Source organism: Rattus norvegicus, chromosome 12 (assembly GCF_021556685.1).
Source record: "Rattus norvegicus strain SHRSP/BbbUtx chromosome 12, alternate assembly SHRSP_T2T, whole genome shotgun sequence".
In the NCBI taxonomy this organism is placed as follows: domain Eukaryota; kingdom Metazoa; phylum Chordata; class Mammalia; order Rodentia; family Muridae; genus Rattus; species Rattus norvegicus.
Window position 1 is genome coordinate 41,495,603 of NC_141545.1, and position 20,058 is coordinate 41,515,660.

Consider the following 20,058-nt stretch of genomic DNA (forward strand, 5'->3'; position numbering starts at 1 on the left):
CGAGTACCATCTACGTGTGAACTAGACTGGTCCCTTCCTTGTCAAGATTGTATTCTTTTTTTTTTTTTTTTCTTTTTCCGGAGCTGGGGACCAAACTCAGGGCCTTGCGCTCGCTAGGCAAGCGCTCTACTGCTGAGCTAAATCCCCAACCCCTTCAAGATTGTATTCTTAACATGAGAAGCTGCATTAGTCACAAAGGTGAACAAGCCCCCAGCGCTGCTTATCCTGGCTCTGGGTTCTGAGGACAGGAGCAGGTGGTGCTGGAAGCCAGGCTCACACTGCTGAGATGTTAAAGTCCCCACCGGGATGACCCCCGGCAACTTGAAAGACAGTAATATGGAAGGATTTCAAGGAGTGTAGCCTTCTGGGTAATTTTGTTCTCTCTTTTTCTTTTCCTAGTAATTTGAGTTTTCTTTTTTTTTTTGGTTCTTTTTTTTCGGAGCTGGGGACCGAACCCAGGGCCTTGCGCTTCCTAGGCAAGCGTTCTACCACTGAGCTAAATCCCCAACCCCCGTAATTTGAGTTTTCTATTCGAGCTGGGAATTTGTTTAAAAAAAAAAAATCCCCTCCCCCTCTCCCTGGGTTGAAAGGAAAGGAGAAATCATGTAAAGGCCTCTGGAGTGGCTCCAAAGGGCCGATAGCAGCTGAGCCATTTTGGCAGATGACAAATGGGCTCTCGGCTTCTTTGGATGCCCACACCCCCACCCTCCACCCCTTCCCTGGTGTGGGGTAAGGGTCAGTGCCACATACCGAGGGCAGCAAACGTGTCCCTTAGGTCATTCTTGTCAATGAAGCCGTCTCTGTTCTGGTCCATGATTGTGAAGGCCTGTAGGGAGGGTCACTGCTCAGCTGAGACAGGGCAGGGACAAGAGGTTCAGCTGGGGAGGGGAGGGGACACGGCAAAAGTAAAACCTGGTGACCTGCAGGGGGTGGCCTTCCTGTCTTTTGAGTTAGGAGGGACAAAGGTACCCTCTTAGAACCTACCTAGATGTGCCTCTGTGGTTGCAGCTGTTCACCCCTTTCCCCCAAGGGCCAGGTGAGAGAGGGGACCACGAACTGCTGCAGGGACAGGACCGTGAGCCTGTCCTTCCTGGCCACGGTCAGTGGCTTCACTTTGCCTCTTTAGTTTAGCGCCTGCTGTAAGGCACAGCCCCACTGCTGAGGGCGATGGGTTTCACAGAACCACACTCAGTTGCCCGAGGCTGCCATGTCCTTCCCGCTTTGGTGGCTGGGGAGGAAATTCTCCATGGCTCATACACAGGAACACAACAGTGTGGGACACAGATGGACACCATGTTGCTCAGCCCGGCGCACCGGGAACCGAGGCAGGAAAGGCAAACCGGGAAGGGTCACAGGAGCCAGAGGCTGGGCTTGGTCCCACCATCCTTCCTCTCCCCTCATCCCTCTCTTCCGCCCCGGTTCATTTTTTTGTCTGCCCTCCGCTAACAAGCACAGGAGGCATGGAGGCTCTCTCCCTCAGGATATGGGCAGCCAAAGTGCTGGTGGGACAGCACTGGTGGGACCCCCCAATGGGTGACTATGGCTACCCAGCGTCTATGCTGTCCTGTGCTTTACTGAAAAAAACCCCTGCATTTCAATGAGGGTGGAGGGGGAGGGGTGCTTTCACGGATAATCCGCACAAGTTACTATGAACAAGTGCTTCTTTGGGGGTTCACACACGTTCTGGATACACCAGGGCACACATCATTTCCCTGGTTGGGTGTCCTTATATCTGGGGAGCCAGGGACCCTGTCACACTCACCTCCTTGAACTCCTGGATCTGGGTCTGCTCAAACATGGAGAACACGTTGGAGCTTCCGCCCTCTAACCTCTTCTTGGCTTTCTTTGGTGACTGGAGAGGAAACGTTCATTAGACATGCTGAACCGCTGGATCAGGACCTCTCCGGGTCCTGTCACCTGGTGAGTGGTCCCCAGACAACAGGAGAGATGAAATGACACCCCCAAGACATTCAGACATTATCTAATGCTCTCCTCTGTTCCACCAGGGAGACAGAGGTACTAGAGGCTCAGAGAGGGTGAGTCGCTTATTTAGGTCACACAGCCACAGGAACGCATACACTCTGCGCCCCTAGCCTCGTCTCTAACTAGCAGCTGGGGGCTATCTGCTCTGGGAGGCAGACACAAATATTTCAAGGAAGACAAACCTTTTACATTTTCAAGTTTAAAAGGCTGCCTGAGGGGTTGGGGATTTAGCTCAGTGGTAGAGCGCTTGCCTAGGAAGCGCAAGGCCCTGGGTTCGGTCCCCAGCTCCGAAAAAAAAAGAACCAAAAAAAAAAAAAAAAAAAAAGGCTGCCTGAATGGCGAAAAACATTACAATTTGATCTTTAAAAGTTTTCAGTCTCCTTTGACAAGCTCTGGGAGTTACCAATTTCTTGAGGTCAGGAAGCAGACGCCCCCCCAACAAAACCCATTTCTCCTTGATTTTTTGCAAGTTTCCTGGGGAGCTACGTTTGAGGCTCCTTAGGGAAGCGGATTGGGGTCCCTCTGAGGGTGCGAGGTCCTTGTCCATCCAGGGCTAGGGTCTCTTAAGAGGGCTTCCCTCCTCCTCCATGGGGTCCTTGACTTGAGGGGGTCTCTTTGCTACCCACCCTACATCTTTCCTCAAGGGTCCACTGACCACTCACCATGGTGTCTGAGGCTGGCTGCTGCCTCTGAAGAATTCAAGGAGCCTGCTGGCCGGCCCCTGCTGTGGAACAATAAATACCTCTTCCCTGGGGTTAAAAATAACCCCATGACCACTTTTGGCAGTTGTAGGTGAGGCAGAGGCCACCTAAGCCCCCCCACCCCATGCCGTTCTTCTGAAGTAAGAGCCGTTCAAAGTCCGACACCCGCCTGGGTGGACACGTGAGACCCAAAAATGCCTTCAAGGTTAAAGAGACAGTGGCTGGGGCCTGGCCTGGGAACGATGCTCTGTGCTCTGGGTCCTGCCATTGTCTAATGGGGAAAAGTAACCCAGGAAGGGGAGGGGGAGGAAGAGGAGGAGGAGAGAGAAGAGGAGGAGGAAGAGGAGAGGGAGGAGGAGGAGAAAGAGGAGGAAGAAGAGGAGGAAGAGAAGGAGGTAGATGAGGAGGGGAGGAGGAAGAGGAAGAGGAGGGGGAGGAGGGGGCAGAGGAGGAAGAGGAGGAGGAGGAAGAGGGGCAGAGGAGGAAGAGGGGGCAGAGGAGGAAGAGGAGGGGGAGGAGGAGGAGAAGGAGGTAGATGAGGAGGGGAGGAGGAAGAGGAGGAGGAAGAGGAGGAGGAGGAAGAGGGGGCAGAGGAGGAAGAGGAGGGGGAGGAGGAGGAGAAGGAGGTAGATGAGGAGGGGAGGAGGAAGAGGAGGAGGAAGAAGAGGGGGCAGAGGAGGAAGAGGGGGCAGAGGAGGAGGAGGGGGCAGAGGAGGAGGAGGGGGCAGAGGAGGAGGAGGAAGAGGGAGGAGCCTGAGCTTTGATTCCGGATCCAGGCATCCTCGAACCTCAGGGCCTTTGCACCTATGCATCTTGGGCAGCCTCTGGCACACCCCCATCCTTGCTCAAATGTCACCCACCCTTGTTCTCTGCCTCTGCTTCTCTGCTTTGTGTCCCCACCCAGCCGCACAGGGACAGTCAGCTCCAGGGTGGGGTCTTCTCGCTGGTCTCTCCCTGTCCCATCTTCTACTTTGAACTCAAAACCTTCTTGGCGGCGACCACTTGCTGACCGACTGGAGAAATGATAAACCCTCCACTCTCAAGTCTCCAGTCACCCCGTGGGTGCAAGGTCACCTTAGCAGTTGGGTCCCCATCTCATTGATATGAAATAAACGAGGCTCGGGGAGGCAGGCCAGCTGCTGGAGATGGTGGTGGAGTGGCCTCTGTGTCCCTAAGTACTGGGAGGACCAGAGTATGTCACTATACCAATTCCTTTTCTTTTTGAGGCATGGTCTCATGTAGCCCAGGCGAGCCTTGAACTCATTATGTAGCAGGGGCTGACTTTGCACTTCTGACCCCCCCACTCCTGAGTGCTGGAAAGACAAAGACGAGATCCAGGCAACCTTCAGGAGGTGAGTGTTAGCTATTTCTTCCTCAGGTCAAGATGGTCTCAACCTGTGGGGCACAAACATGTGGCCACATATTGCTATTAGAAGGGTAGGGAGTGACACACACCTGTTATCCCAGGACACTGAGGAAGGAGGATCAGAAGTTCATGGTCATGCTTGCCTACATAGTGAGTTCAAGGCTAGCCTGGGCTACGTGACAGTTAATGAAACAAAACAAAACAAAACACCCATCAGTTAAACAAAACCCCATCCCCCTGGCTTCTGAAGATTGTGTTGAGGCACACGTGACTTGCCAAGTGTGGTGGCTGAGAAACAAGGTGACCGACAATGACTGTGGGAGGCTGGAGATTGAGGTTAGAGGTTACTATGAGTCTGGGCCCACAGAGGTGATCTGTCCCTGTGGTCCACTGGTCCACTGCGCTGTCTGAGAAGCTGTTTTATGTTGCTGGGTGGGAAACATTTGGTGATAAAACCCAAGGGCCTCGGAACCGGAGCCCCTGTGGATCTTCATGACCTCTGTTGGCTCCTGCTCCTCCCAGTACACATGAACATGCTAACTGTCCCTTGAGCTGTTGGGCTCCGTAAGAGGTCTGGATCCTTAGACCAGAGGATTCTGGAAACATGGCGGCCCAGCCACATGGGCTGCAGACTCTAGGGTTTCTGTACTTTCAGCCAGGGGTCCGGTCCTGCAGGAAGGATGCTGGGAAAACCCGGGGTGGGTCCAAGAAGGCCTGGGGGTGGGACTCTGCTCTTCTCACAGTCCACAGGGTCCGGGCACAGGGGCTGACAACGTTCTGTCCCTAGGCTCTTGGCGGACACCCATCCTGTGACTCCAAACTCTTGTGCGTGTGAGATTTCTGCAGCCTAGAACTTTCCGAGAATCAGTCCTGGGTACCACTAAGCAGAGTCTCAGGAGCCCCGAGTGGAACCGTCAGAGCTTCCAGAACAATCGAGAACAACCCGAGTGGATTGCTTTCCCATGCTGTTACAAAAATACAACGGTAAACCCGGGGGCTCAGAGCGGCCAAGCCGGCTACCTGGCAGAGATGCGGGTCAGAAATAGAAATCGGACAGAGGGCCGCGTCTGCCGTGGATGTGGAGACAATCCTTTCCTTTGCCCGGTCCAGCTCCTGGCAGTTGCCAGCATTCCTGGGCTCACATCCCCGTCGGCGAAGCCTCTGCCTAGCCTTTCTGGATGTTCAGTGTTCTTCACAGGTAGTCAAAAAAAAAAAAAAAAAAAAAAAAAAAAAAAAAAAAAGGGGGCTGGAGAGATGGCTCAGTGGTTAAGAGCACTGACTGCTCTTCCAGAGGTCCTGAGTTCAAATCCCAGCAACCACATGGTGGCTCACAACCATCTGTAATGAGATCTGATGCCCTCTTCTGGTGTGTCTGAAAACAACTACAAGTGTACTTATAGAATAAATAAATCTTTAAAAAAAAAAAAAAGCTTAAATGTGTTTAAACGCACAGAATAATACACAACAAAGGACAACACCCCCCCCCCCAAAAGGACCAGATAATATATAAATTACATTCAGTGGCTGGGTTGATGGCTCAACGTGAGGTCTTGAATTCTACCCCTCAAACCCCAGACCCACATCAAAGCTGGTCATGGGTGGTGTGGGTCTGAAGCCCGTCGCTAAAGAAGCCTGTCACAGGAGAGATGGAGTCCGACGGTCTCTCTGGCTTACTGGCCAGCAAGTATAACCTAAGAACAGAAAGTCCCATGCCTCAGTGAGAGACCCTGCCTTAAAAAATAAAATGGTCTCTGAAAAATGACACCCAAGGTTGACCTCTGACCTCTACGTGCATACACAGGTCCCCATGACAGGTAGCTGAACCCTCTTGCATGTGACCCCACACACACAAACGCACAAACACATGTGTGCGTGCGTGCGTGCACACACACACAGAGAGAGAGAGAGAGAGAGAGAGAGAGAGAGAGAGAGAGAGAGAGAGATTACTCTTGACAATATTAAGAGATGAGAGAGGAAAATGTGGGTCATATTTATAAACAAAAACGATTTTACCCCAATTCTAAGGACTTTAAGTATTTATTGAAGCCCTACTGTGTGCAGGATCGGGTGCACACCAGGAGTCAGTGGATACTGGGGTTTACATGTGTCTCCCTGAAGCTCCTGGCTTGGGAATTTGATCCCCAAATCCGAGTTTGGTAGTGATAGGAGGTGAGGTCTAGGAGAGGTACACTGGGTTAGGTGACATCGTGAGGATTCCCCCTAACCTGCTCCCCCAACCCCAGACGGGAATACTGACTTAGTAAGAAGAGGAAAGCAGGGTTCTGCGCCCTCTGCTTTCAGCACCCTTTGAAGAAATAAATCTCTTGTATTTGTTAACAGACCAGACTCTGGTGTTGGGTTATAGTAACAACAATCATTAACTCAGTGGAGATGAACTTCCAGACTCTCGGGGATGTGTCCCCAACTGTCTACAGTATAATATACAGAGAAAGAATATCACTTATTTTAATTTCTGTTGTCGTTGCTTGTTTAATTTTTTGTCTTAGATTGGATCTCTCGTAGCCCAGGCTGGCCCTGAACTGATTGCGTAGCAAAGGATGACCTAGAATCCTGATCCTCATGTCTCCATCTCCTGAGGGCTGGGTTGACCCATTAAATACCGTTCCTTTTTTTTTTTTTTTTTTTTTTGGTTCTTTTTTTTGGAGCTGGGGACCTTACCCAGGGCCTTGCGCTTCCTAGGCAAGCGCTCTACCACTGAGCTAAATCCCCAACCCCAATACCGTTGCTTTTAAAAGACAAAGTAAGTGCTGGCCATTCCTCTAAGCAAACAAAGAAAGCAAACCAAACAAAAACCTCAAATTCCTCAGGGAAATCCAAGGGCCATCCGGAAATGAGCAGATGGAGCTTCAAGTCCTGACGTCTGCACTGGAGGTGGAGAAGCCGGTTACAGGATGGGATGGTTCCAGCATCAATCCCAGACTGAAAAAAAATGTTTCTTTGGCACGAAAGGATGAGCAGATGTGACTGATGATGATTCTGGGTGTGGGGAATCAGCATGTGCCACATGGGGCTGTCTGCAGAGAGGAAACAACAGCTCTGGGGGCTGAAGAGATTCCCGTGCTCAGAACAAGTTAGAGGAACCCTGAAGACGTCTGGCATGGTCCTTGGCAGAGAGCCGGGGCCAGGTGAAGCGACTCAGCTGTTTAGGGAATATCTGGGGTTCTATGGAGATCGAGACAGAGGACTTTGGCCCACAGATCCACATGTGACAAAGCATTTGTCATCTGTGAGACTGGAGCCTTCCGGAATATTCTCTCCATTCTCCTTGCTTGGGCATTGAGCAGCCATGTGACATCCGGTAGGTTTTTGCTTTCTCTCAGCCTCAGTATTCTAATCTGTAGAGTGGGCATGATGTTACCCCAAGGGTTGTCATGAGGACAAAATGAGAAGCCCTATCATGTGTGCTCTGGCAATGTCAACATTTGTGATTATTTTGTGGGGGTTCACCTGGGGACTCCTGCTACCACCATTCCCCCCCAGGTTTAGGGAGTGGTCTGATCAGGTGAGGCAAGCTTGGAAGTGACCTTCCGTTTTTTGGCACAGGCTGTGGGCACTGCAGAGCCCCAAAGTCAAGGTCTCCATCTGAACCCTGGCCCGATACCTTTACCGGGGCTCCCAGTGCTTTCTGAGGATGCCCATGGAAGGAGGGTCCATGCTTCACTGGCCTCAGGTTCTGGATGGTGGCTCAGCATTGCTGGGGGTCTGTTAAAGTAACAGTTGCCTTTCTGAAGAGTCAGCCCACAGCAGAGTGGGAGATGTTAGAGCACGAGGGCGGGTTAGAAAAGACAGGCTGGGGGTTGGGGATTTAGCTCAGTGGTAGAGCGTTTGCCTAGCAAGCGCAAGGCCCTGGGTTCGGTCCCCAGCTTCCAAAAAAAAAAAAAAAAAAAAAGAGAGAGAGAGAGAAAAGACAGGCTGGAGCTCCTAGCTTTGGCCCGAACAAACAAACAATCAAACAAACAAACAAACAAACAAACAGATAAAATGAGGGCTGGAGAGAGGGCTTGGGTGTTATGACAACTCGAGGAATGGAGTTCAGTTCCCAGCACCCACGCCAGGAGGCTCAAAAATCCCTGTAGCTGCAGGGATTTTTCGCCCTCTTCTGGTCTCCAAGGGCAATGCACTCTCATGGGCATATCCTTACAGAGACGTACACAATAAATCTTAAAAGAGAAACAAAGTCTGAGACCGGGTTTCTGTTAAAGTAGACTTTGGGATAAATTGTGAGCAACTTGGGGACCTGGGGGGGGCAGACATGTTTTGAGCCTTTATTTTTCTCTGTGTGTGGTCCTGCCTGTCCTGAGACTCTGTAGACCCAGCTTGCCTGGATCTATGTGTCTCTACCTCCCTAGATTAAAGGTGTGTGCTACCATTGCCTGGCTTGACTTAAGCCTTTTACCTGTCTGTTTGAGACAGATTCTCACTACATAGCCCAGGCTGGCCTTACACTTGTCATCCTCCTGCCCTAACCTCCCCAAGTGAGTGTCGGGAGTCACAGACCTGGACCACCGTGCCCAGCTTGGGCAGGATTTGAACTCATCTTCTCTGCAGGTGCCTTTCTCGTGCCAACTGTCAAAATGACTATGTGTGGTTCTGCCGTCAGGAGCAAGGAGGCCCCTTGTTCCAGGCCTACTTGGCTGGGTTTTAAAACTTCATAGCAGAGCCCACAAACCCTGTGAGCGGCAGGAGAGTGGGGGCGGCCTAGGTGCTCTGGAAGGCAGAACTGGATGAGGTCAGGCCCCTACTATGGCTCCCTGGTCTTTTCTGTAGGTGGCCTTACCATGACCAGCCTGCCTTGTGTGCTGGGCCCTTTAAGGAGGGTGATGAAGACCACATCTCTGTAGAAGGCACTGCCTGCCTTCCTAGAGTGTGGCTGATGGCTGCTGTCAGCAGGGATAACGTATCTTCTCCTGTCAAGACCATGAAGGTGTTGGCAGACAGCTGCCCCAGAGCGTGGCAGCCCCTCCAGCTAGCCAGAGGGGATCAGGGGAGGTAGATCAGCCCCATTCTGGGAGCCACTGGGTGACTGTGGCAGGCACCAGGCCTCCACTCCATAGAAGATGGGCACACAGGTACTACCTTGAATATTCTAGAATGCTCTTTGATGTGCTCAGTCGGGTCAGCTCTTAAACACCCAACACTGGCTGGACCTAGAAGTGCCACTGTGTGAATTCTTTCTTGTCTTAGTTATCCCCCAACCCCTTTCTTTTGTGCCTCTCTCACTCTCTCAGATCTCCAGACTCAAAGCCAAAATGTTTTTCTCTCCCGTCCCTAGGATACCTTGTGGATACAGTTCCCTCTCATCCTGCCCCGGGGCTTGCTTACGGCAGCCGCTCCCAATCACATTGAGGTCTCCCCTCTCTCCCCACCCTACCCCACACTTCATTCACACACACGAACCCCAACTCTTTCCTCTCTGTCCTACTCCGATGACTATTCTCCCCTCCTTAGCCTGACAGTTAAGATCGCCTAGTGGTTGACCTTGACTGACTAGATTGCTACAGTCATTGAACGCTGGGGTTCTAGGTTGGCTTTTCTGGGGAGCCCTGGACACATGAATTCACCAGACCGAACCTTGGCATCTTTACCCCACGAACAAGCCAAGAGCGCTAGTCTTGTTGCTCTGATGGTGGCCAACAGCCGATGTGTACTTACTGTGTGCTGTGGCTGCAGGTGGCCTTTGCGGACCCCCGGACACACATCATGGGGGTCCGGGTACAGAGAGACTGAGGTTACTGTCTTCAGCCTTCCTGGCCCCACTTCCCGCTCCAGGCTGTGGACATTCAACTCTCAAGGACAGATGCTCTGAGCTCTGAGTTCAAATGGACACATGCATTTGGCTTGGACTGAGTCTTCAGAAGTGGATGCCGGCTTCCCACTGCAGCCTCCCCAGCCTCTGCAGTGATCTTCCTGCACTGAGTCCCCAGCAACACCAAGTGCTTGTCACTGGCTTGCCTGCCTCCCCAGGCACGCCAGGCACTGTCCAAACTCCTCCCGGCCTATTTCATCCCAAACCACACCATAAGCCGATATTTATATAGGGTCCATTTCTCAGATAAAAAAAACTGAGTGTCAGATGGGATCCTGGCTGTTGGAGCCATAGCCAGAGCCTCTGCCTTGGGCAACACTGGATTTGGCCCAGGTTTTTGGAGTTTCTGTCTACTTCCTTTTAGCCTGGGATCCAACTGTCCCCATTGTCCCCCACTCTGGAGCAGATATCCCCCCCGCTGGCTGAGATCCAGACACTGTTGGTCTCTTTTTCTCCCATCGTGTTTTCAGCCTGGGCTGCCTGGCTGGCTGGGGACACAATCTCAGGAGGTCCTCTTTTTAATGGTGCCCTTCAGATGCCCTCAGGCAGCTGTCACGGCGTGCCTGGCATATCAGGCCATTGTCCTCTGTGTGGGCCAGCGACAACTGTGGCCTGACCTGTCTGCAGCCCCTTCACTGAGGAACTTGGAACCAGGATGGCCCAGAGGGTTTCGTAGCCCTCTGATCTATATAAAGGGCCTGCTTAGGTCCTCAGTCATGCGACCTGGGGGCATGGGGTGAAGGGCCTTTCGACAAGTCTTCAGCCAACACTCTGTGGGGCCTCTGAGCCTGGGCATACAGGCCGGTGGCCTCAGCTCTGTGGATACTCCTGGCTCTGATGGGAGCCACTCTGGCAGGACAAGGGGCCAGCCACCTTTGTGGTCCCCACTTAGCTGTTTCCAGAAGCAGTTTCTCCTTGCCACATGGCCACAACTGAAATGTTCCTAGATGCTGCCAACCATCCCCAGGGGGAAAAGAATGAGTCGCTGGGATGGTGGCCAGTACAGCATGGCTCTGAACCTGGTCCTGGGGCTGGCTGGCTGGTGTTGGGTGACAGCTGAGCCCTTAGGCTCACTCTTAAGTGCAGGACTCCCTCCCCCTCCCCTGGCCCCAGGTCACTGTGTCTATAACATTATTCCTATGCCTCCATCAAAACTCAATAAACTCCTAGCAATTGTGCGGGTGTCCCGAAGGGCGCAGCCAAGCCTCTCCTGTCCCCTGGATGACACACAGCCACTAACTGCCATTTTCACAACTCCTGTTCTTCCTCTCAGCACTCAACATTGTTCCGGATTTGGGGGGATTTGACTTCATTGAGTATTCATCCCCTGCCAGAACTCCAGGGGTGTTGAGAGAGTTGTCTGCCCCACCCCCACCCCCAGCACCTAGAACTGTAGAAAAATCTAAATCCCTGGATCCCTGCCCCCACCCCAAGCCAAGCTTGCTTAAGTGTGGATAAGAGTAGAAGTGTCCTTCCCTCCTTCTGCTGTTTGCCTGCTGCCTGTTGTGCAAGTGGGCAAGTTCATACTGCTCGGTGCTGGTCCCGGCTGGATGCCACTCGGGATGCAAACCGGACATCATGAACAATATGGCTCCTCAGGCTGCTCATGTAGCCACCGTGCTGTAGTGGCTGGGGTCAAGCTCCATCCCTGTAAAGTCAGAGCTGTGGGCAAGAAGAAGATGGCCGAGAGGTCAAAGGTCAAGCCCTTGGCGACTGTATGACTATAGTCGCCCCATGCCCACAGGACACCTTGTGGACATCCCATGGACAAAACTGTAATCAACAAGGCTTAGACACCCAGCTCTGGAACCCAAGGCCAGGCAGGAGGCCAATGTCAAGTTTTGGGAAGCGATGCATGACAGGCAAGAAGGAGTGGGTCTTCTAGAAGTTTCCATTTCCAAAAAAAAGAATGGTAAAACTGGGTTTGAGGGCTGGAGAGATGGCTCAGAGGTTAAGAGCACTGTCTGCTCTTCCAGAGGTCCTGAGTTCAATTCCCAGCAACCACATGGTGGCTCACAACCATCTATAATCAGATCTGGTGCCCTCGTCTGGCCTGCAGGAATACATGCAGGCAGAAAGCTGTATGATGTATACATAATAAATAAATAAATAAGTAAGTAAATAAATAAAAGATAAAAAACTGGGTTTGAAATTGTGATTTTTAATGGGGATTGTTTAGCAGAAGGAGTCCCGTGGGAAGGCTAATCTTGGTTGTTGTAAAAGTAACATTTTTTTTTCTCCTGTAGTAATTGCTGTCCTGGAGGCTTACTGCCTGCTAGGCCTAGTTCTGGAAGCTTCTAGCCTCCATAAAATCTTATCCAGGCTTAGAATATTTTCAGCTTCTGAGACTTCCTGCAGAATAAGTACACCCTTTCTAGTTCTTTCCGAGCTCTGGCTGGCTGGTGAACTCAGCTGTTCTGAAACTCCTCTCCAAGCTGACTGATTCAATCTGGCTTCTCTATTGGCCTCTGACTTTTTTGCTCTGCTTGGCCTCAAACTAACTTTGGCAATCTGTTCTAATCTTCTGGCTCCTTCTCATTCTCTGGCTTGTTCTGTCTTCACCTGCATCTAGCTTGCTCTCTCTGCAATCTGTCTCTCTTCCTCTCTCTCTCTCTCTCTTTTTTTTTTTTTTGGTTCTTTTTTTTTTTTTTTTGGAGCTGGGGACCGAACCCAGGGCCTTGCGCTTCCTAGGCAAGCGCTCTACCACTGAGCTAAATCCCCAAACCCACAGATCTCTCTTCTCTCTTCTCCTGAGAGCTGGGTGTATCCTATTCTGTCAAATCTTTCTCTGATTTGTTACTTTGTCTGCCACTCAGTTAGACATCACTTTCAAACATGGCTGCTTCCTTCTACAAACTAATTTACCTTCATTGTTCGGGATTAAATATGTGTACTAAGGGCATGTCTGTATTCCAGTCAGAGGGATTAAAGGTGTGAGCTAAGGCTGAGCCACACCGCAACTAGAAGCAGGTTTTTCCAGTAAATAACACAATCGCAGTGTGATCAAATATTCTGCAACAGGTTGTCAACTGGCTCATGTGGGAAGAGGCACTCATTTCAAGAATTGTCCAATTGGATTGACCTGTGGGCACGTCGGTATTTTCTTGGTTGCTGATTGAGGTGGGGTAGTGGGTGGCCCACTGTGGATTATATAAGAAAGCTGGGGGTTGGGGTTGGGGATTTAGCTCAGTGGTAGAGCGCTTGCCTAGCAAGCACAAGGGCCTGGGTTCGGTCTTCAGCGCCAGGAAAAAAAGCAACAACAACAACAACAAAAACAAAAAACAAAAAACAACAAACAAACAAACAAACAAACAAACAAAAAAACAAAACAAGAAGGCTGCCTGAGTAGGTCACAGGGAGCAAGTCACACAGCTTCCTCCACGGTTCGTTCCTCGAGCTCCCGCCTGGCTTCCAGCAATAACAGACTAACCCGGAATCCAGCATACGTCCTTTCTTCCTCGTTACCTTTTGGTCATGATGTTTATCACAGCAACAGAAAAGCACACTAGAACAGCATGCTTAAATGTAAAACTTGAAAGACCCGTGGGAAACCAAAGAATTTCCAGAAAGATCTTTGGGGAGTCGGACTTGAATGTCAGCTGAATGTCTGAGAAAGGCCCATCCCCAGCTCCGGGAGGTCTCTGCCCGGACCCAGGTACCACAGGCAAGAGGCTATGCCTAGAAAGTTCCCATAGGCTCCCTGTCCTGACCGTCTTCAGAGGCAGTTCTTCTGACAACCGGCAGGGGGAGCACTGCACCAGGCTCTGTACTGCACCAGACTCTGGGATGCTCAGGAGAGTGTGGATTCCGGGGGAGACGGGCGGGCATGGAGTGGATGCTGTCAGACTTGTCCCCACCGCCTTGGCGTGGCAGTTGGTTTTTCAGTCGCTAAGGCTTCTGGGAGCCAGGGTTTGGAGAATGGATCTGAGTCTCTGCAAGGAAAATCCTCCCATCCTTCCATCCATCCTTTTATCAGTCCATGGTCCTTTCTCCTGTCCACCCATCTTTCCCATCCGTTCGTTCGTCCTTCCTTCCTTCCTTCCTTCCTTCCTTCCTTCCTTCCTTCCGTCCATCCATCCTCTCTCCCCTCTCTCTCTGTTCTTTTTCTCTCCTTCCTTCCCTTCCTTCTTTCTTTCTTGTTTTACACAAAGAAGAGGCGTGAAAGGAAGGAAGTCTCCCTTCCCTTCCTCTCTTTCTTCTTCTTCCTCTTCCTCTTCCTCTTCCTCTTTCTTCTTCTTCTTCTTCTTCTTCTTCTTCTTCTTCTTCTTCTTCTTCTTCTTCTTCTTCTTCTTCTTCTTCTGCTTCTGCTTCTGCTTCTGCTTCTGCTTCTGCTTCTTCTTCTTCTTCTTCTTCTTCTTCTTCTTCTTCTTCTTCTTCTTCTTCTACTTCTTCTTCTTCTTCTTTTTCTTCTTCTTTTTCTTCTTCTTCTTCTTCTTCTTCTTCTGCTTCTTCTTCTGCTTCTTCTGCTTCTTCTGCTTCTTCTGCTTCTTCTTCTGCTTCTTCTTCTGCTTCTTCTTCTGCTTCTTCTGCTTCTTCTTCTTCTGCTTCTCCTCCTCCTCCTCCTCTTCTTCTTCTTCTTTTCTTCTCCTCTTCCTCTTCCTTCTTCCTTTTTTTTTTTTTTTTTTAGCAAAATGGAGCGTGGCACCCCGTGCGGAATCCTGTAACCATTTCTTCTCTTTCTCCCAGTAACCTGACAAGACAGTCCCTCCATGTTAATCAATGCTGAGCTGCCTGTCCTGAGACCCTAGAGGACAACTCACCGTGTTGCGGTCATACAGCTCAGGTGTTAGGGAGTGTTCTGCTTCTCTTTTTACATGCTGTCTGTTGCTTCCTTGTGTTTTGGTTGTTTGTGGACGGGCCGGGCTGGGGAAGGAGTCTATCGGATGCTGCCCACTCTCTTACCGTTTCCTGATTCCGCTTGTAAACTCTAGCAGGGAGGGTCTCTCACTATCAAAGCCTGAGAGGCCTAGAATCACTATAGGGAACCCCCAGGACATGGTTTGTTTTAATTTAATTTAATTTAATTTAATATTTTTGAGATGTGAACCCTCTATAATCCCCAGGCTGGCCTTGAACTCACAGCCCTCCTGCCTCAGCCCCCTGAATTTTGACCTCACACTTCCTTGGTACTGAGCCACTTGTTCTCACAGTGGCCCCTTGGAGTCTGCAGGGCTGGCCTGGAAGTCATTTTCATTCCCTTCTCTGCCCTCCCCCTTTCCCTTCCCCCCCTTCTTTTTTTTTGAGACAGGGTTTCTCTGTGTAGCTCTGGCTGAGTTGGAATTCTCCCTGTAGACCAGGTTAGCCTTGAACTCAGAGATCTGCCTGCTTCTGTCTCCCGGGTCCTGGGACGAAAGGTGTGCACCACCACACTGGCTCCAGGATTTTTTTCCTTTACAAGTGGGGATTCTGTGTTCTCTGCCACAAATCTTTACCACACTTGAACTGTAAAGACAGTCTCTGGTGTTGCTTCTGAGACGTCTTGTTTCAGGTTTTGCCTTTGTCTAATCATCCATGATAAGGTAATTTTGTACGGAGAGCCAAGTGTGAGTGAGCAATCTTATTTTCCTTATTTACTTTTTACATAGGGAGGCCCACTGGATGCTTTGAGCACAGTGAATTGAACTACCAAATTGTATAGGCAACTGCCAAATTGAAAACCAATTGCTTATAGGTGAGGAGGCATTCATTTTTCTGAGTGCCTCTCCTGCCTGCACATAAAGGTGTATGGTGAGCCTCCAATCAAGTAATAGGGACTGGAGCGATGGTTCAGCGGTTAAGAGCTCTGACTGCTCTTCCAGAGGTCCTGAGTTCAATTCCCAGCAACCACAGGGTGGCTCACAACCATCTGTAATGGGATCCGATGCCCTCTTCTGGTGTGTCTGAGACAGCTACAGTGTACTCATATAAAAAGATAATATTAAAAAAAAAAAAGAACACTTGTATCAGACTGTGGTGGTGCACGTCTTTAATCCCAGCACTCAGGAGGCAGAGGCAGGTGGATCTCTGGGTTCAAGGCCAGCCTGGTCTACTGAGTGAATTCCAGGACAGCCAGGGCTACATAGAGAAATCTTGTCTGGAAAATCAAAACAAAACTCAACAAAAAGAATAAAAATTACATTTACTTTTGTGTGTACGTGTGTGCACACACACGTGTTCCTCATCCCTGGGAGTCCCAGGGACTGAAAATAGGGTCACCAGGCTTGGTGGGAAGTACCCACCGAGCCATCTCTCCAACCCGATTTTATTAATTTATTTTAAAGGTGTTATCTATTTAGACTTTAACTTTTGTGTGTATGAGTGTTTTATCTACATGTATGCCTGTGCCCATGGAGGCTATAAGTGGGAACTAGATCCCCTGGAACTGGAGTTATAGACGGTTGTCAGTTGCCATGTGGTGCTGGGAACGGAACCCAGGTTCTCTGTAAGAGCGGCCAGTGCTCTTGATTACGGAGCCACCTCCCCAGCCCCTATATCTTGTTTATTTTTAAACTTATGTTCTGTTCTGTTGAGACAGGTTCTCAATATCACGTGGCTTTGGCTGTCCTGGAACGTGCTTTGGAGACGAGGAATTCTCAACCTGTGGGTCGCGACCCCCTCGGGGTCAACTGAACTTCTCACACAGGTCAAATACCAAATATTGGGCATATCAGACACTTACATTATGATTTACGACAGTAGTGAAATTAAAGTTATGAAATAGTAAGGAAACTAATTTTTGTGGTTGGGGTCACCACAACATGAGGAACTGTATTACGGGGCTGTAGTGTTAGGAAGGCTGAGAACCACTGATGTAGACCAGGCCAGTGTCAAATGCACAGAAATTCACCCGTTTCTGCTGGGATCTAGTAAAGGTGTGAACCACCATGCCTGGCTTTATTTTATTTTATTTTATTTTTTTCTTCTTTTTTCTTTTTTTCAGAGCTGGGGACCGAACCCAGGGCCTTGCGCTTGCTAGGCAAGTGCTCTACCGCTGAGCTAAATCCCCAACCCCTATTTTTTTTTTTTGAGACAGAGTTTTTCTATGCAGCTCAGACGGCTCTTGAACTTCTAGCAACTCTCCTGCCTCAGGCTCTTGAGTGCTATTACAGGTGTGAGTCACTTCACCAGGCGGTAAGTTTGTTTTTGAGTACCTCTTTCCTTTTGCATTTTGTGAAGGAAAGGCACTTGGCGCTTTCCAACATCCTTGTCGTTGAGCTCATGGAGACACCGAGTCCCTCCGATGTTACTGCGGGTGACCCATGTCCCCCTCAAGGTCTTCAGAGCCTGGTGAGGTCTCAGGAGGCAAGGGTTGGCCACTACACCCTGTCTGCTGGATTAACAGGGGGTGCCATGGCTGCTGTTCTCAGGTCTGACCAGCAGGGGGCAATTCAGGCTGCAGGAGTCTTTCCTGGAGCCCGAGGGCTCCTCCGTATAGCTAGTCAGAATTTCCCCACAAGGTGGCGGTATCACATAGCCCACTGTTCTCCATGAGCCATCTTTTAAACCACACTTGGATGAGCCCTGCTCTGTCCTCTTATGTGTCCCAGACAACCCTGGGACCAGGGACTGAGACATGGACGTCGCCTCTGTATGAGAGCATGGTAGAGCTCTGAAGACCACCTCAGAAACTTCGGCGTCACAGGATGAGGATGTGCCCCTGTATAAAAACGTTCTTCATAGTTTGAATCAGAAAGCCCCTCGTGTCCCACCATTACGAAATGCGTTTCCTTCTTTCGTCTTTCTAGAACTTTCTCTGGTATTCGTGGAAGGTGGTTCACTTAGGCTATGAAAGCTGGTTCTTAGATTCTGGGGGGTGGGGAGGGTTTGCAGGCTGGTGGCTAAGGAAGTGTCTTAGTTATTGTTCTCTTCCTGTGAAGACACACTCATGACCAAAGCAATTTATGAAAGAAAGCATTTAATTGGGGGCACCCTTGCTGTTTCAGAGGGTGATTCCATAGACATCTTGGCGGTGGGGAGCGGGGCACAGTGGTAGGCAGATAGGCATGGTGCTGGAGAGGTAGCTAAAAGCTCACACCAGATCTCTCTCTGTCATACATAGACAGAGAGAGAGAGAGAGAGAGAGAGAGAGAGAGAGAGAGAACACACAGAGACGGAGACAGAGAGACGGGGAGAGAGAGAGAGACGGAGAGAGAAACAAAGAGAGAGAGACACAGAGAGAGACACGGAGAGAGAGACACAGAGAGAGGCAGAGACACACACACAGAGACAGAGACAGAGACACACACACACAGAGACAGAGACAGAGACACACACAGAGACAGAGAGACACACAGAGACAGAGACACACATAGAGACAGAGACACACACAGAAACACACACACATAGAGACAGAGAGAGAGACAGAGAGAGAGACAGAGCATGTTCTTTTGAAACCTCAAAGCTCACCCACATCTCCAGTGACACCCCCTCCAACAAGTCCATACCTCCTAATCCTTCCTAAAACTGTCCATCAATTTGGAGACCAATCATTCAGATATATGAGCCTATGGGACCACTCTCATTCAAGCCACCACACAGGGCAATTACTGTAAGTCATATAATCTCTCTCTCTCTCTTAAAAAAAAAAAGATATATTTATGCATTTAATGTATATGGTGTTCTGTTGGTATGTACACCAGAGGAGCGTGTTGGATCCCTTGGGACTACAGTTAGTGTAAGCTGTGAGCTGCCATGGGGGTGCTGGGAATTGAACTCAGGACCCATGGAAGAGCAGCCGGTGTTCTTAACCACTGAGCCATCTCACCAGTCCCTTTTTTTTTTCCTTTTTACTCAGGACTCTCCAACCTTGGCCTCCTGAGTAATAGGGCAGGAGAAATGCAGGACCATATCCCACCAAAGCTTAGTGTGCACGTGTGTGTGTGTGTGTGTGTGTGTGTGTGTGTGTGTGTGTGTGCGCGCGCGCGCATGCGCGCGCGCATGGACACATGTTCCTGAATATGTTCATGTCTTAGCAGCCACGTCTTTGCTGGGCACAGGGGAAGTGCCAGCAAGGCTTTCTGAGGCTTCTGTGACCCTCATTACATTGGGTGAAGGGTCCCAGCAGTGACCGGTTCTCAGCTCCCTTTTCCTCTGCTACCTTAGACGCAGAGTTACCCACTATGCCTAAGCCACGCTGGGCACCACCTGTAGGCTTAGGCTTTTTTCAAACCTATTTTATTTAGGGTTCTTAAATGCTTTAACTTCCCTTCTAGCCAACCTCTCAGAAGTAGGGGAAAAGAAAGGTTAATAGGAAATGGGGGTTATGGACCTGTTTAGAAGAGGTTCTTTGGGGCTGGGGATTTAGCTCAGTGGTAGAGCCCTTACCTAGGAAGCGCAAGGCCCTGGGTTCGGTCCCCAGCTCCGGAGAAGAGGTTCTTTGCGGAGAGTCCAATCTGTGTTGTCAGTTTATCAGCAGTCTAATTCAAAACATCAATCGTGAATCAGTAGAAACAGTCTAGTTCGGTGTTCAGACAACAAACATGAATCTGTAGGAGGAGCTCGATCCAGAAGAAACTGTGAGGCTCTGCTGAATCTGCACGAGTCTGTGGAAGCAGCCAGAAGCAGCCAGAACAACCACAAGAAATTCTTTGGCGAGCTTCTCTCTATGAAGCCACAACAAGCGAAGATCAGAGAAGACCAGCAAAGCGTTGCAAGGTGAACCAATAGGAGAGCATTGTTCATCTATGGGGCTTGGCTTAAACTCTTTCCAAAGATCATGTGTCAAACATCGCGTGCCCTCTCACGTGTCTGCTTCGGCAAAACATCCTCTCATAGGACAGCTTCCAGAGAAAAAAACGTCACACGACACAACTAGTTGAGTCTCCAAGAGAAACCAGAGATTCCCACTTCATCCCGTGTCACCATGGCTGTGTCTGCCCCCAGTAAGTCGCTTCGGGGCAACTGCACCAGTATCTTAACTTACAGATGTCAAAACACTACGTGTTGGAACGCCAGGAGGCCTGTGTGGAAAAACCCAACCATAGGCAGCATTTGAAGGGAGCCCTATACAAGCCAGACAGCACCTGGGTCACTGCCAAACACTAGCCTGTTTAAAGTTTTAATTTAGGCTGGGCATGGTGGCTCGTGCCTGTCATCCCAGCACCCAGGAGGTGGAGGCAGGAGGTGTGCAAGTTTGAGGCCAGGCTGGGCTGCAGACGGAGACTGGGTCTCAAAACACAAAACCACCGGAAACTCTCAAGGTC

The 20,058-nt window shown here is 50.2% G+C and overlaps 1 protein-coding gene across 6 annotated transcripts in view; it reads right to left on the reverse strand.

Moving 5' to 3' along the window:
* Myl2 (myosin light chain 2) overlaps nt 1-10,078 on the reverse strand; it is a 14,340-nt gene extending 4,262 nt beyond the window's left edge. Inside the window, exons 1-5 of one of the 6 annotated variants that reach the window (XM_087579044.1) lie at nt 9,724-10,078; nt 7,673-7,773; nt 6,865-7,085; nt 1,763-1,852; nt 751-826 (exon numbers count right to left, since the gene is read on the reverse strand). In XM_087579044.1, coding sequence (XP_087435170.1) covers nt 751-826; nt 1,763-1,852; nt 6,865-7,085; nt 7,673-7,773; nt 9,724-9,773 — 538 coding nt within the window. In that variant the 5' untranslated portion in view covers nt 9,774-10,078. Of the gene's footprint in view, nt 1-750; nt 827-1,762; nt 1,853-2,645; nt 2,678-6,864; nt 7,407-7,672; nt 7,774-9,723 lie in introns of those variants that run through there. The other 5 variants (XM_087579047.1, XM_087579046.1, XM_087579045.1 and 2 more) reach the window with 5 other exon arrangements.
* Nucleotides 10,079-20,058: the final 9,980 nt, after the last annotated feature.